Here is a 15,543-nt window from a genome sequence, read left to right as displayed (position 1 = left end):
GAAATTGCCTCGAGTAAAGCCATGTTCATACTTCTTGCAAATGCGATGCGAAATTTGTTGACACAATAATTGTAGAGGCTTTTTTTTCCTATTGTGACGCAAGAAACTTTGGTTTGAACAATCATTCGCAGGAAGTATGATCTGGGCTTCAAAGAAGCTTTATAGAGTGGTATTTTTTATATATGCTTTGTTGAAATGTGTGTTATTCATACACATAAAAACTTGTGTTAAATTTGTTATTTCCGGGTATATTTATGTCAATTATGTGACAACACAAACACAGTTTTATTATGAATACTTCAATGCTAAGTAACACTGTGTTTGTGTTGATAGACCCCAAAATATTAAGTTTCAACCCCAAAGGTTTTGCAGTACATAAACAATATTTATGAATTTAATTTAAAATAAATTTTGTTTTTCATACATGTATAAGCACTATTGATAAATATTTTAAACATCACTTTCTTGCAATTGGGAAACTATAAGCTAATTATTAAACTTATGACAAATGCTAAGTGGGTGTACTTGTTGGCTGTAGTTTGTTAGGGACTATTCAATCTTGTGCATGGAGCTGTCTGGCGTTGTCTTTCCTTCACCTGTAGACCTCGGTTTAAACATCTTATGCATGGAGTTGTCTGGAGTTGTCTTTCCTTCACCTGTAGACCTCGGTTTAAACCCATGGAGTTGTCTGGAGTTGTCTTTCCTTCACATGTAGACCTCGGTTTAAACCCATGGAGTTGTCTGGAGTTGTCTTTCCTTCACCTGTAGACCTCGGTTTAAACCCATGGAGTTGTCTGGAGTTGTCTTTCCTTCACCTGTAGCCCTCGGTTTAAACCCATGGAGTTGTCTGGAGTTGTCTTTCCTTCACCTGTAGCCCTCGGTTTAAACCCATGGAGTTGTCTGGAGTTGTCTTTCCTTCACCTGTAGACCTCGGTTTAAACCCATGGAGTTGTCTGGAGTTGTCTTTCCTTCACCTGAAGACCTTGGTTTAAACCCATGGAGCTGTCTGGAGTTGTCTTTCCTTCACCTGTAGACCTCGGTTTAAACCCATGGAGTTGTCTGGAGTTGTCTTTCCTTCACCTGTAGACCTAGGTTTAAACCCATGGAGTTGTCTGGAGTTGTCTTTCCTTCACCTGTAGACCTCGGTTTACACCCATGGAGTTGTCTGGAGTTGTCTTTCCTTCACCTGTAGACCTCGGTTTAAACCCATGGAGTTGTCTGGAGTTGTCTTTCCTTCACCTGTAGACCTCGGTTTAAACCCATGGAGTTGTCTGGAGTTGTCTTTCCTTCACCTGTAGACCTCGGTTTAAACCCATGGAGTTGTCTGGAGTTGTCTTTCCTTCACCTGTAGACCTCGGTTTAAACCCATGGAGTTGTCTGGAGTTGTCTTTCCTTCACCTGTAGACCTCGGTTTAAACCCATGGAGTTGTCTGGAGTTGTCTTTCCTTCACCTGTAGACCTTGGTTTAAACCCATGGAGTTGTCTGGAGTTGTCTTTCCTTCACCTGTAGACCTCGGTTTAAACCCATGGAGTTGTCTGGAGTTGTCTTTCCTTCACCTGTAGACTTGGTTTAAACCCATGGAGTTGTCTGGAGTTGTCTTTCCTTCACCTGTAGACCTCGGTTTAAACCCATGGAGTTGTCTGGAGTTGTCTTTCCTTCACCTGTAGACCTCGGTTTAAACCCATGGAGTTGTCTGGAGTTGTCTTTCCTTCACCTGTAGACCTCGGTTTAAACCCATGGAGTTGTCTGGAGTTGTCTTTCCTTCACCTGTAGACCTCGGTTTAAACCCATGGAGTTGTCTGGAGTTGTCTTTCCTTCACCTGTAGACCTCGGTTTAAACCCATGGAGTTGTCTGGAGTTGTCTTTCCTTCACCTGTAGACCTCGGTTTAAACCCATGGAGTTGTCTGGAGTTGTCTTTCCTTCACCTGTAGACCTTGGTTTAAACCCATGGAGTTGTCTGGAGTTGTCTTTCCTTCACCTGTAGACCTCGGTTTAAACCCATGGAGTTGTCTGGAGTTGTCTTTCCTTCACCTGTAGACTTGGTTTAAACCCATGGAGTTGTCTGGAGTTGTCTTTCCTTCACCTGTAGACCTCGGTTTAAACCCATGGAGTTGTCTGGAGTTGTCTTTCCTTCACCTGTAGACCTCGGTTTAAACCCATGGAGTTGTCTGGAGTTGTCTTTCCTTCACCTGTGGACCTCGGTTTAAACCCATGGAGTTGTCTGGAGTTGTCTTTCCTTCACCTGTAGACCTCGGTTTAAACCCATGGAGTTGTCTGGAGTTGTCTTTCCTTCACCTGTAGACCTCGGTTTAAACCCATGGAGTTGTCTGGAGTTGTCTTTCCTTCACCTGTAGACCTCGGTTTAAACCCATGGAGTTGTCTGGAGTTGTCTTTCCTTCACCTGTAGACCTCGGTTTACACCCATGGAGTTGTCTGGAGTTGTCTTTCCTTCACCTGTAGACCTCGGTTTACACCCATGGAGTTGTCTGGAGTTGTCTTTCCTTCACCTGTAGACCTCGGTTCACACCCATGGAGTTGTCTGGAGTTGTCTTTCCTTCACCTGTAGACCTCAGTTTAAACCCATGGAGTTGTCTGGAGTTGTCTTTCCTTCACCTGTAGACCTCGGTTTACACCCATGGAGTTGTCTGGAGTTGTCTTTCCTTCACCTGTAGACCTCGGTTTAAACCCATGGAGTTGTCTGGAGTTGTCTTTCCTTCACCTGTAGACCTCGGTTTAAACCCATGGAGTTGTCTGGAGTTGTCTTTCCTTCACCTGTAGACCTTGGTTTAAACCCATGGAGTTGTCTGGAGTTGTCTTTCCTTCACCTGTAGACCTCGGTTTAAACCCATGGAGTTGTCTGGAGTTGTCTTTCCTTCACCTGTAGACCTCGGTTTACACCCATGGAGTTGTCTGGAGTTGTCTTTCCTTCACCTGTAGATCTCGGTTTAAACCCCCGAGCTAGCCTGTTGGTAGGGGCATTTTGTATCCTTTGTTTCAGACACGAGTTAATAGATGAACTTCTGCTATGAACTTCAGAATCAGCCGAGTGTACAGATTGAATCTTGACCTGTTTTTCGACAATGAAAGGTTTGGAGCTGTATGCTCTCAGAACATGTCATCACTCTTGTTTCTCTGTTAAGCAAAACACTTAATTGCTTCCCTTACCTAGGAGTAGATGGGTTCTTGTAGAGCAACCAGCATGAATTGTGACTTGTGTCTAAGAGCCATTTGTAAGACACTTGATAAGTGCTTCTCTTCATCCAGGAGTAACTGCTGTAAAAAAAAAACTCCTGATGTGGGCACTTATTTGTTGAATATTTGATGTGCAGATAAGTTATAACTTGTGACCAAAACCCTGTTTCTCACCACTTGTTAGTAAAATACCTGTGACACATTTAACCCTGATGTGCATGCATCCAATACATGTTGTGCTACCTTTGTCCTTGAGCAAGACACTTTACAAGCAAGACACTTGCTTCCTTACACCCAAGAGTAAAAGGGTACCATGTTAGGATTTTTAACCCATGCTACACACTAATTGCTTCTCTTCACCTAGGAGTAATTGCTTCTCTTCACAAGTAAATGGGTATCAAAGTTAGGATATTTAACCCATGCAAGACTCCATATTTGCTTCTCTTCACCTAGGAGTAAAAAGGTACTATTTTAGGATATTTAACCCATGCAAGACTCCATAATTGCTTCTCTTCACCCAGTAGTAAAAGGGTACCATGTTAGGATATTTGACCCATGCTACATACTAATTGCTTCTCTTTACCTAGGAGTAAATGGGTACCCAAGTTAGGATATTTAACCCATGCATGACACTTTAATTGCTCCTCTTCAACTAGGAGTAAATGGAAACCCATGTTAGGAGATTTAACCCATGTGCATGCAACCAATGCGAGGCATGACACTCGTGCTCTTGAGCAAGACACTTAACTATAATTGCTTCTCTTCACCTAGGAGTAAAACGTACCCATGTCCCATGTTAGGATATTTAACCCATGCTACACACTAATTGCTTCTCTTCACCTAGGAGTAAATGGTACCCTCCATGTGCAACCAATGCGAGTTGTGACCCTTATTTGTTTTTCCGTCAAAGCAAGACACTTTTTAACTATAGCTGCTTCTCTTCACCAAGCAGTACATGTAAATGGGTACATATAAGGCAAATAGATAGTGATTGTGATCTATAGTGATTGTGATCTATAGTGATTGTGATTGATAGTGATTGTGATTGATAGTGATTGTGATTGATTAAGCTTGATATGGTGTGGTAGCAACACCACAGTCAATATACTCACTGTGTGTTCATGCACCATAGCGTCAATATTTGCAGATACCAGTGCTATAAATGTACGTTAATAATACTAAAAGCTAAAACAATACTGTGAAAAAACACAAACCACAGCCTAAAAGTATCGTTAATTGGCAGTTGTCATAAATTTAATATTCTTCCAATTTCCAGAAACATTGACGAAGGAAGTGTCGTACAAATTAAAGTGATAATCATGACTATGAGTATCAAAAGTATAATTTATTCACTTATTGAATTTGAAAATATTGTAACTACATTGCATAACCTCTCGAGCTACTTTTCAGCTTGTAATAGAACTTTATCATGCATGCTTCCATCTTGATCATGTTCCTCGTATTGAATAACAACAATGAATGCTAATAATCACTTCGCAATTAGGAACCAGACTATTTTGATCTTCCAGCCTCGCTTTGGTAACATCGATATCAATGCTGGTGGGAGCCTGCACTGTAAAGTTCTAGAGGTGACACCATCTACACTGTGTAAATTTATAACACATTGAAGTATTGGTAAACACTGTGTTGATGTTGTCACAAACATACTGGAGAGAATAAATTTAAATCCTGAGTTTTGGCAGTGGATGAATCACACACATTTCAACAGAGCATTTATCAAAATAAACCAATAATTATCAATACATAAGGTCCCGTCAAAGCAGGCAGTTTCTATAAGGCAACTTTGGTAGAACAACTGAAACACTTTCCAGCAACTTACTTATCCCTTTAACAACCATGTAGATGTTAAAATGTTTTAAAGTTATAACATTTAAAAAAACAAATCATACCCAGCTGTTTTAACCTAATTTCTTAATATGGAATGTAAACGCATCATGTAAATAATTGATGCTAATTTTCAAAACAGTAATATAAAACAAAGAGACAGTACACATAATATAATGAGAAAAGAAAAGTTGACACCTCTAAAATAATGATCCCATTGTGGAAGTCAACCAAATTATGAAAAACCTCAAACATTACTTTCTTTTTATATAATCCACCTCTCAGAATTTACGAATGTGATTTAAATAAAAGATTTGTTAATACTGGTATAATTGCAAACAGGTTTTCCTTACCAACTTCAACAAAAAAACCTTCATTTTAACACTCAGCTCATTCACTTTCGATAACAAATGAGCGCTCCGTTGAATCAACATTAAACAATCAAAAGGAGTAATTGAGTTTCACCGTCAAAATAAGATCATCCAATTTCATTAGGCAGCAAGACTCATTCAATTTTATAAAAGCCAGCGTAATGTGTGCACAAAAATAAATTAAAATGCAGGTTCATGAATTTAAAGAATTATGCTGAAATTGGTCGAGAAAAATCTTTATTAAATACCCTTTTTACATTTCTAATTATAATGTTTTTGAAAACAGAACATTTCAATAAATTTCGAAACAAGTAATTTAAAAGGTCTTGTATTGAAAAAACTATCAGTTGAAAGAGAATACAAACACTAATGGTCTTTAGGATGTAGAAGCTAACAATAGGACAATTTATTAACAATTGGATTCTGTGGTTGATGTTGGGATTGAATAGCACCATTAACCGTCCCTAGCAATAATTCATTGCTAACCTGTTAAAACATACTTCAAAGCACCAATTGTTTGCTTACAATATAACCTGTTAAAACATACTTCAAAGCACCAATTGTTTGCTTACAATATAACCTGTTAAAACATACTTCAAAGCACCAATTGTTTGCTTACAATAAGCAGAGTTGTGAAACTGAGCCAATAACGTTGCCTCACACGGAAATCAACAATGGACGTGGTTTATAACGCCAACTCAAATGGGTTTATCGGTGACGACGACAGTGTGGGATTGTTCCAGTATATCTTGATTCATACGATTATAGCTCTCGCGATAAATGACTAATAATGGTATGGCCCGCACCAGTCGCTAATAGCACTGCCCAGCTCATCCAATCAATACCTGCTGGTGAAAAAACAAACAAATTAAATTGATTAATTTGGGTTTTTTACCCATACACCGATGTGTATAAGCACTGTATACTCAGTACTTTCCCGAGTCCTGTACCCATACACCGATGTGTATAAGCACTGTATACTCAGTACTTTCCCCTTACACCGATGTGTGGTAGCACTGTATACTCAGTACTTTCCCCTTACACCGATGTGTATTAGCACTGTATACTCAGTACTTTCCCTAGTCCTGTACCCATACACCGATGTGTATTAGCACTGTATACTCAGTACTTTCCCGAGTCCTGTACCCATACACCGATGTGTATAAGCACTGTATACTCAGTACTTTCCCCATACACCGATGTGTGTAAGCACTGTATACTCAGTACTTTCCCTAGTCCTGTACCCATACACCGATGTGTATTAGCACTGTATACTCAGTACTTTCCCGAGTCCTGTGAACAAAAATCATAGGCATGTTACTCGAGTGGGATTCGAACCCACGACCCTCACTCGACAATTAATATTCTTTATCCCCTATGCAAATTTAACAACTCTTATTAAATTAAGCCATCTCCGGGAACTACCTCGGGAGGACGGCTATGATGATGATGATGATTAAATTAAGTTTACTCATAAAGTTTGGAAGGTATTGCAATTCTGGCCACACAGCCTGACTCATTGTGGATGATATAATGCCTACATCCTGTCAAACTGTGAGCGGGGTAACCCTGTTTCAACCCAGGAGTAGGTGGCAACAGCCCCTGGTGACAGTAGATTAGGTTCGAAGAATAAAAAGACTCTGCTAGGCTTGAAACATCATTTTCTTGCAATTATTCCATAGATCCTTTTGGATGGTAAGCAGTTTGCAACAGCTAATTCTATTTCCTCATTTTTAAAACAAGACGCAATTTGCGATTCCTTTTTATTTTTTCAAACATTTTCATCAAAAAAGAATGTTGAAAATTGACATAATGGGTTATGGGCAATACTTAAACAGAAATGCATGAGTGTAGCCCTATGACATTGGGCACGGTGGCACCAGCCTACGATATGATCAGGCTGTTCATTCTGACCAAGACCGGCCTGGATGGCACAAACGAATTTCTCACATTGCAAAAACCCATGGTCCCAACCTCTCTAGTCAAGTTAGGCATGAGAAAGTATAAATAGCATTTTGGTCACATGAGATAACAAGAAATGATCCATGTCTGGGAAACACTCACCTAGGTCAGGGATCAGCAGAATCAAAAGGAAGATTAGCGCGGTGACTCGATTCAACAAAGTCAACGCCATTGTTGTTACCCCCTCAGCGACGGGGTAAACGCCCTCAACTGTGATCTCATAATAGATCGGGGTACAACCCGGAAGGAAGAACCCGAATGATATACAGGAAATATACAGGAACTCTGAACAAAGAACAATTGATGAGTAAGTCATTGGTTCTAAACAATAATGGAAGTTTATTTTTCACTGGTTATCTGTCACATTTGACGCATGAACATTATTACCCCTGGTTATTTGGCCATTTATTTCATTCCTTAAACCATCACGGCTCCCTGGGGAGTATACAGCCTGTGCTGCCAAATATGAAGCGCACCAAGCATAATGTAATCACAGAAACATCACTGCCCTGAGATGAAACCCACTCAACATTGATGTAGTTAGCAATCTCTTCAAAAAAAAATAGAGGAAACTATAGGTTTGGACGCAACAGGCCATCCCCTGATGGTACGTTCATTCTCTTCAAGATAGTTCGAAGGTGAAAGTTGATCTAAGACAGAAAACCTTGAAACGGGAAAGAAATCCTGATCAACCAGGGTCAGATTGAAATGGGGGGAACTCACCGATACGGAATGGAACGATCTTAAGACATAATAAAAAGCACCATAGACAAGACGCTGTGGCAAGAACCGTCAGTATAAGGAGAATCTTTTTCATGTAACCTTGGAAACAATCTACAAGTCTAGATAAACAAGGAAAACAAAAACAACAAAAACAAAATATCAATAAATGTATTAATGCCCTTTGTGACAAGTACGTACAAAGAAGAATTTTTGAGCTCTCATGAGTGTTTAGACATGTAAATTTTCCATTTTTATCGTTTTAATGGACAATAAATTAAATTAAATTTAAAACAAAATTGAATTTAAAGCATCAATTTGTATGACTTAATCATATATGATTTAAAAGTTGGCCTAGTTAGGATATAATTTAGTATTAAGTTTGGTGTAACACCATGTACATAAGTCTCTCTTACGAGATGTGGTGGTTCTAAAAAGAACAGGTGGTGTAACAAGTTGTTTGAGTTTCTAAAAAGACTAATTACCTTGCAAACATCAGACAAGCAAGCATTGCGGCTACGTTTGTGTAGAATCCAATCCAGCCACAAGTATCCTGCAGTCGACAAAAATAATAAACTTTCACGCAAACAGGACTTGAAACATTTGCAATCATAAAATTAACACCTGCAAAAAATCCACTGCTATAAAACAATCTTTATTTATAAGTTTGTAAAATAATTGGTGTGAAAGTTGACAGCATATCTAAATGGAAGCAAGTCGATGGGATTGTTGGAAACTTACCTGACCGACTCCGTCTGCATTCTCAAAGATCGTATCAAGCTGTGTCACCCAGGCACCATAAACACCCGTTCCAATGCTGTAAGCCAATCCAAGAATCCAAAACTGGACATTCCTGATGAAAAACACAAAGATTTCACCCACTTTTTAGACAGATATCTTAGTTGACTTCTTGTTTTTGTGTCATTTGCAGTGACGGCCTTGTGCTACTAGTTCTTGTGAAACAGAATTGCATGTCTGAGACTTTTGGATTTCTGACTTGAATGCCTAGCTTTTTAACACTTTTCTGTCTGTGGATTTGTATTGAAACGCCCGACTCTGTGGATGTTTTGGCCTGGCACTGCCCAAGGTCCATCAATATACTCAGTCCATGTGCACTCAACACAAAAATGTTTGGAATGTGATAACATTGGTTATCTATCAAAATCCTCCAGTCCATGGGCACTCAACATCAAAAGTTTGGACTATTTGTGGTATGCCTTGACCTCATGCTTAGAGTGGGTGGCTACGGGAGACTGGACTAAATCAATCAAACTCACAGCAAAACCTTCAAGTGGATTTTGAGAACTTGGGGTGCTTTGGTTTAATATAAAGGCAGTTTTCAGAGCGACTTACTTGACTAAGAGCAGGGCTCCATCCTTAAAATTTTCTCTTTTAGTAGCGGCAGACGCACTAGGAGGCATTGGAGGTTTGGAAGGAAAGTACAAAACGGTACACAACGCTAAGAGAGCACCAACTCCGCACTCTGCGAGAAAAAAACACACAGAAAACGAGAACTAAGTGTTTTTTAGTACAACTAGAATAGAGTGTTGTTTGTCATATTTGTTAAACAAGTGTTCTTTTCAATCATTAGGAAGCGAATGAAATAGAAATACCTCTTGTAATTGGTGAAGTCACCACACTTGTATCCCTTTTAGTGTGTCATACCTCCTCATTCTATTCCCCTTTGGAACTTTTCTGGAACGGAAAATAACTAAAACACTTTACGCATAATGGTCAGATAGATGTTTCTGACTAAGAGATGAATTACCTATATACATCAGGAGCATTATCTGATGATAGTGGTGTGTCCTGACAACCGGGTCCAATGGTTCGTTGGAGTCATACAAAAGGAAACTCCCATCTGTTGCATTGATGCTAAAGTAATAGGGACAAAGTGAGAAAAGACATGCAATGTTATTATATGTATTGTAAATAGTTATAGATTTTTACAATATGGCAAGGGATATTTGAACTGAAAGCCTTCGGGCAATTTTTGGGGGTTAAAACTTTTTCAATACCCGGCTTTTGTCCCTTGCTTTTGTTTTGTTTATGTTTGCATTTTGCATGTGTTTTTATGCTGAATGGAAAATAATAATAATATATTGCAGCAGTTTGCCTTACAGCAGCAGCCCAAATTCATTCTGCTTGCTAGAACAAGGTTACCAGCCAAAGTAACACATCAAATAAACAGTCTTTGACTGGTTTCCCTGCTCATTCATGCCAAGCAGAAACTTACTAAGCAATAAGTTTTCTGCTTAATGAGTACCAGCCCAGTTTATTGAGCCCGAGTTATCTCACCTTGTACCATTGGTAGTCTCAACATCAGTCACAATTAGAGGCCCAACTAGGAATGAGACAGCAAAGCCCATGGATACTGATGCTGTTGATATTGCGGTGGCCGTTGTACGCTGGTGAGGAGGAAACCAAACAGCTGAAAGTATTGTTGGAGCAGCGGATAACAACGGCCCAGAAAGGTTGATAAAAATCTGTCCAACATTCACCGACCTGAAAGGGGAAAGGAATAAGACTGGATTAATCCTAAACTCCTAGACCCTGGAATCCATGGCATCAGCTTTGGATTAGGCTTCAGGCTCCATTATTTTGTCTGAAGTCCTGCTGAGCACGAACGCAAAGCATACGCCATTGTAAAAACAACCGCAGGTCCAAGCTAGCCTGAGCCACATCTGTAGCCAAAGCCGTGGTTTCAAAAAGGGTCCTAGTGTCTTTGGCTAGAGACACTACTAAATCCATAACTCTATGGTCATTAATTATAAACAATGTTTAGACTCTGATCAAAATAGAGTTATAAAACACTCTGCAGTAACTCAATACACAAATATGTTTTACTGTGATAAGGCTTTGTATACATAGTTCTAAGAAAGGCGTTTTATTACAACACATATCTGATAATCCCACCTGAGTAACATGCAGAGCTTAGGAACGTACAGTGCTAACACATCCATGTATGGGTAACACCAACACTAATATGTCTGCTAATGAGATCGTATTTGTGAATTTACAATTTGATCGTCAGAGAAATTTGTTCCTTTTTACCGCCACAACGCGTTGTACTTCTTCTCTCCAGATTGGTTTCTTACCATTTGATGTAATCGATGCCTACCGGCAGGCATCGTACCCCTAGCCCAATCAGCATGATAAATGATGCTGCAACTACGGAGGGTTTTAAACCTGTCAAAGACAAAAGACTAAAAATAAGAAGCTTTGCCTACCAAACTTATAATATTCATAAAGCTTTAAAATTATAGTGCATTAACCCTTCTACTGTCTGACCATTCACATATCACTCACTGTGGTTTGGAATAATAGATAAACTATGCCAGCCTGCAATATGGTATGGTTACATCTACACTGTACACAGTCAACCCTCCTACTGCCTGACCATTCAATATTGTCCACTGTAGTTTAGAAGCCTAAGGATATATGCCAGCCGGTAATATAACATAAGATGAATACATTTACACAATACACGATCAATCCTCACATAAACATTCAACAATAATCCACACACTAGTACACAGTCAACCCTCCAACTGCCAGACCATTCAATATTGTCCACTGTAATTTAGAAGCCTAAGGATGTATGCCAGCCGGTAATATGATATCATAAGATGAATACATTTACACAGTACACGATCAATCCTCACATAACCATTCAACAATAATCTACACACTAGTACACAGTCAACCCTCCAACTGCCAGACCATTCAATATTGTCCACTGTAATTTAGAAGCCTAAGGATGTATGCCAGCCGGTAATATGATATCATAAGATGAATACATTTACACAGTACACGATCAATCCTCACATAACCATTCAACAATAATCTACACACTAGTACACAGTCAACCCTCCTACTGTCTGACCATTCAATATTGTCCACTGTAATTTAGAAGCCTAAGGATGTATGCCAGCCGGTAATATGATATCATAAGATGAATATATTTACACAGTACACGATCAATCCTCGTATTGTCTGACCATTCAACAACAATCCACACACTAGTACACAGTCAACCCTCCTACTATCTGATCATCTGTGGGTCGATTTAAATGTGCTTATATAAGAGCTCTCCTCTCCCAGTAGTTGACATAGTTTGCCTTCTCACTATCATTTTACTTTTGCTTTGTTGTCAGCAAACGCTTTTTTATTATTATTTGATTTATTATTATTACAACTCATTGTTACTGTTCGGTTTTTATTGTTATTATTGGTGATATTATTATTGTGCAATTAGTTTTCTCATTATTGCTGCTTCATCATGTCTGTCTTTGTTCTAATTGTCTGTCCGTTCGTTCTTGTCCCCGTTTATTGTCTGTCCCCAGGCATCCCCAAGCATCCCTACATAAGCCTCGGCCTCCAGATGATGCCTCCGTAGTCTATTTATTTATTTTGTCTTACCCTCATTAAACAGCTTTGTTTTATGGTTATTCCTTAAAAAACATTGTTTGTACTCTGTTTTCATGAAGTATGGAAATAAATATAAGTTTGAATGAATGAATGAATTTGATATCATCCAATGTCACACAGTAGACATCCAACCCTCCCAATGTCTGACCAGTTAGTTCTGTGTACAGTCATGCCACCATATACCTATGCAGTAAATGGTTTCAAATGGTTGGTCAACTTTCAGGAAGGGTATGGGCTGGAAAATGAATAAAAGGTCGAAGGGTTTACACATAACATTTAAAACAACAATAATAAAAAAATAGTTTACAAGACATTCAAAGGATATAGCAATGCTGGTTATGAATCTTGTTACCTTTAACGTCCAGGACCCAAGAGAAAAACAGTCCAGTCGTAACGTAGGTTATCGGACCCCAGTTGGTCAGAAGGGCAATGTCTCCAGTTGTCCAATTTAAAACCAACTTGCCTGAAAGTTAAAATAAGCAAGCTTTAGAAAATCTGCTTTTCCAGATCTTTTTGCATAGTTTTTGAAAGATTTAAGACCCCCAAAAAATGTTGCTAAAAATACTAAATATTTTCCAATCTTTAGCAATCAGTTGCACAACAGTTTAATGGCAATGTGCTGTATTTGTTGATTGTTGTTTTTAAATTTTGCTTAATACTAGAAACAGCTTGTCAGCTTAAGGAGTGTCATAAAATGGTTAGTTTCAATTTCATACACGAGGTTATCAAAGGTCCTTAAGTGAAAAATGTGTATATTATTGCAAAAAAAAGTAAATATTTTAATAAGAAACTGAATGTTTCTTTTTGCAAACAATTACTTCATTTTGATCAATAACCTCCATTTACCACGAGCCCAAAAATGTGTAACTTGATGGAATCCATATAAACTGCACCAACGACTTAAAAGACCTGAGCCGATGAACTTATAGGCAGTGTGCTCTTTGTTTACGTCTACCATGTCTACACTACATCCTCTGAATGTACTTACTTGTGTCTGCTATGGGTCCCCAAGAATTCCATGCTATACATTGGAGAGCATTCAGCAAAGCAAACACTGCCAAGATATACCAACGTCTGCTGTACACCTTGTATTCTGTGCCTTCTTTAACTTGGATTGAAAAACAGAAAGAAACAAAACTTATTTAGAGTAACTGATTGATTTTGTCAGCTGCTCCTGATTATTGTTTTAGTAGTAAGTTTTTGAGTACTTGCAATACTTAAAAACTATCTGTCTGTTGGGCTTTAAATTCTTGAAGTAAGTTTGTAAAATTACCGGCATGTTTCATAGAAGGAATGTAGGGTTCACCCACGAAGTCAATGACCCCTACATTGAACCCATTGGACCCCGTCAAATCAAGGAGCTGATCTTCATCTGTGTACTGTATGGAATAATTCTCATCTGGTTCTGGGTTATTCATCTTGAGAGAGTGATCGGCAGCAATGATTAATGGCTATTTGAAGACGGTTTCCTGATCATCAGTTGGGGGTTTCGTTGCTTTTTATCCCCAATGAAACCAGGCAGGAGACCCTTTAAAGCAACTATCACTGTGATCCGCAGAAACCTGGAAAAGAAGAAGAAGTATCAGTTTATAAGAAGATGCGGGAGGACGACCCCAAATCACGTAGAGATTGAAAACACCATTCACTTGCAAGATAGAGTGACTGTCACTCTATACATGATAAATATGTAAAACGTGTTTTTGTGCTTATAAAGTGAGTTGAATACCCTGTCTGTCAATTACCCTTTTAAGTTTTTTAAGCGAGTGAATAGTGGAGACAAAAGAAAAACCATAGGAAGGAAGTTCGAATCGAAATATTTGACTTTATCATCATCTGATTATGATGATGTTTATGCCAGAGAGTCAGATCGAAAAGTGACACAGCCATCCACAGTCATGTACAGACATGACAGCTAGACCGCCTAGCTAGAATAGAGTCCGAGACTAGCACACAGACGTAAATATTGCAGTGTCAACATACCAACCTTGGTGATGTCGCTGGTTTACATCATCTACACAGTGTTGTTGTTGGTCTGCAGTGAAACTTTCACTTTCAGTGAAAGCATGGACTGTGGAGCAATAAACTAGTTTATTGCTCCATGGTGAAAGTGAAAATTACCGAATCCTGACGTGAAATAAATCTCAACGGGATGTCACTGACGAAAAGTATCACCGCATAACACGTACAATCAATGGCTTCCCAATCAACAACACCCATACACACTCTACACTACGAACCAACACTGCGACTTTGAACTTGGGTCGGTCATGGAGGGGTCAGTCCGGGCATGGTCCGGGCTACACGATTCATCAGACGATTAATGTTTATTGATTACATAACTTTTAGATGCGGATGTCGCGTGTCGCGTGTAGGCACAGACCTTATCGCAAATACCAATGCGCAAGCGCAGACTGTTGAATGAGGTGCATTGTGGGATAGATATGGATCAAATTTGGATACCAGCTAGACCACAATGCATCAATTTCAAGCTTTACGCGCGCGCCCCAGTATTTGCGAAAAGGTCTACGGTCCGGTCGTGAGAGCGCCCTCTACAGTTTTAAAAGATACATGGTAATAGACTAGCAGCCTAGTCCCTAGCCTGAACATCTGACTGTCACACTTTGAGGCTCGTGACGGAAAGGCCCCGGCTACCTATTCCCAGGCCGCCATTTCTTGAATTATTATGCGAAAGTTTTTTTTCAAAAAAATTAAGAATGAGTATCTCGCTGATAAGGTCAATCTTTTTAAACAAAGGTTAGGCCTACACTATTGGTAATTACTCAAAACAATTGTTGGCATAAAACCTTTCTTGGTGATGAGTAATGTGGAGAGGTTGATGGTATAAAACATTGTGAGAAACGGCTCCCTCTGAAGTGCCATAGTTTTCGAGAAAGAAGTCATTTTCCACGAATTTGATTTCGAGACCTCAGATTTAGAACTTGAGATCTCGAAATCAACCATCTAAACGCACACAACTTCGTGTGACAAGGGATATTTTTCTTTCATTATTATCTCGCAAC

General features: G+C 39.2%; 1 protein-coding gene across 1 annotated transcript; it reads right to left on the bottom strand.

The window, feature by feature from the left end:
* Nucleotides 1-2,589: 2,589 nt before the first annotated feature.
* LOC117288459 (solute carrier family 49 member 4 homolog) lies at nt 2,590-14,892 on the bottom strand. The gene is given in 14 exon segments (XM_033769335.1): nt 2,590-6,210; nt 6,212-6,255; nt 7,475-7,657; nt 8,096-8,214; nt 8,578-8,645; nt 8,834-8,945; nt 9,446-9,575; nt 9,861-9,967; nt 10,391-10,597; nt 11,191-11,281; nt 12,876-12,986; nt 13,512-13,631; nt 13,797-14,085; nt 14,642-14,892. Coding segments are annotated over 13 exon segments (1,539 nt in total). The 5' UTR covers nt 13,942-14,085; nt 14,642-14,892; the 3' UTR covers nt 2,590-6,108.
* Between the last annotated feature and the right edge of the window lie 651 nt (nt 14,893-15,543).

The sequence above is a fragment of the Asterias rubens genome, chromosome 3, assembly GCF_902459465.1.
Source record: "Asterias rubens chromosome 3, eAstRub1.3, whole genome shotgun sequence".
In the NCBI taxonomy this organism is placed as follows: Eukaryota; Metazoa; Echinodermata; class Asteroidea; order Forcipulatida; family Asteriidae; genus Asterias; species Asterias rubens.
This window is presented reverse-complemented; position numbering and strand designations above follow the sequence as displayed.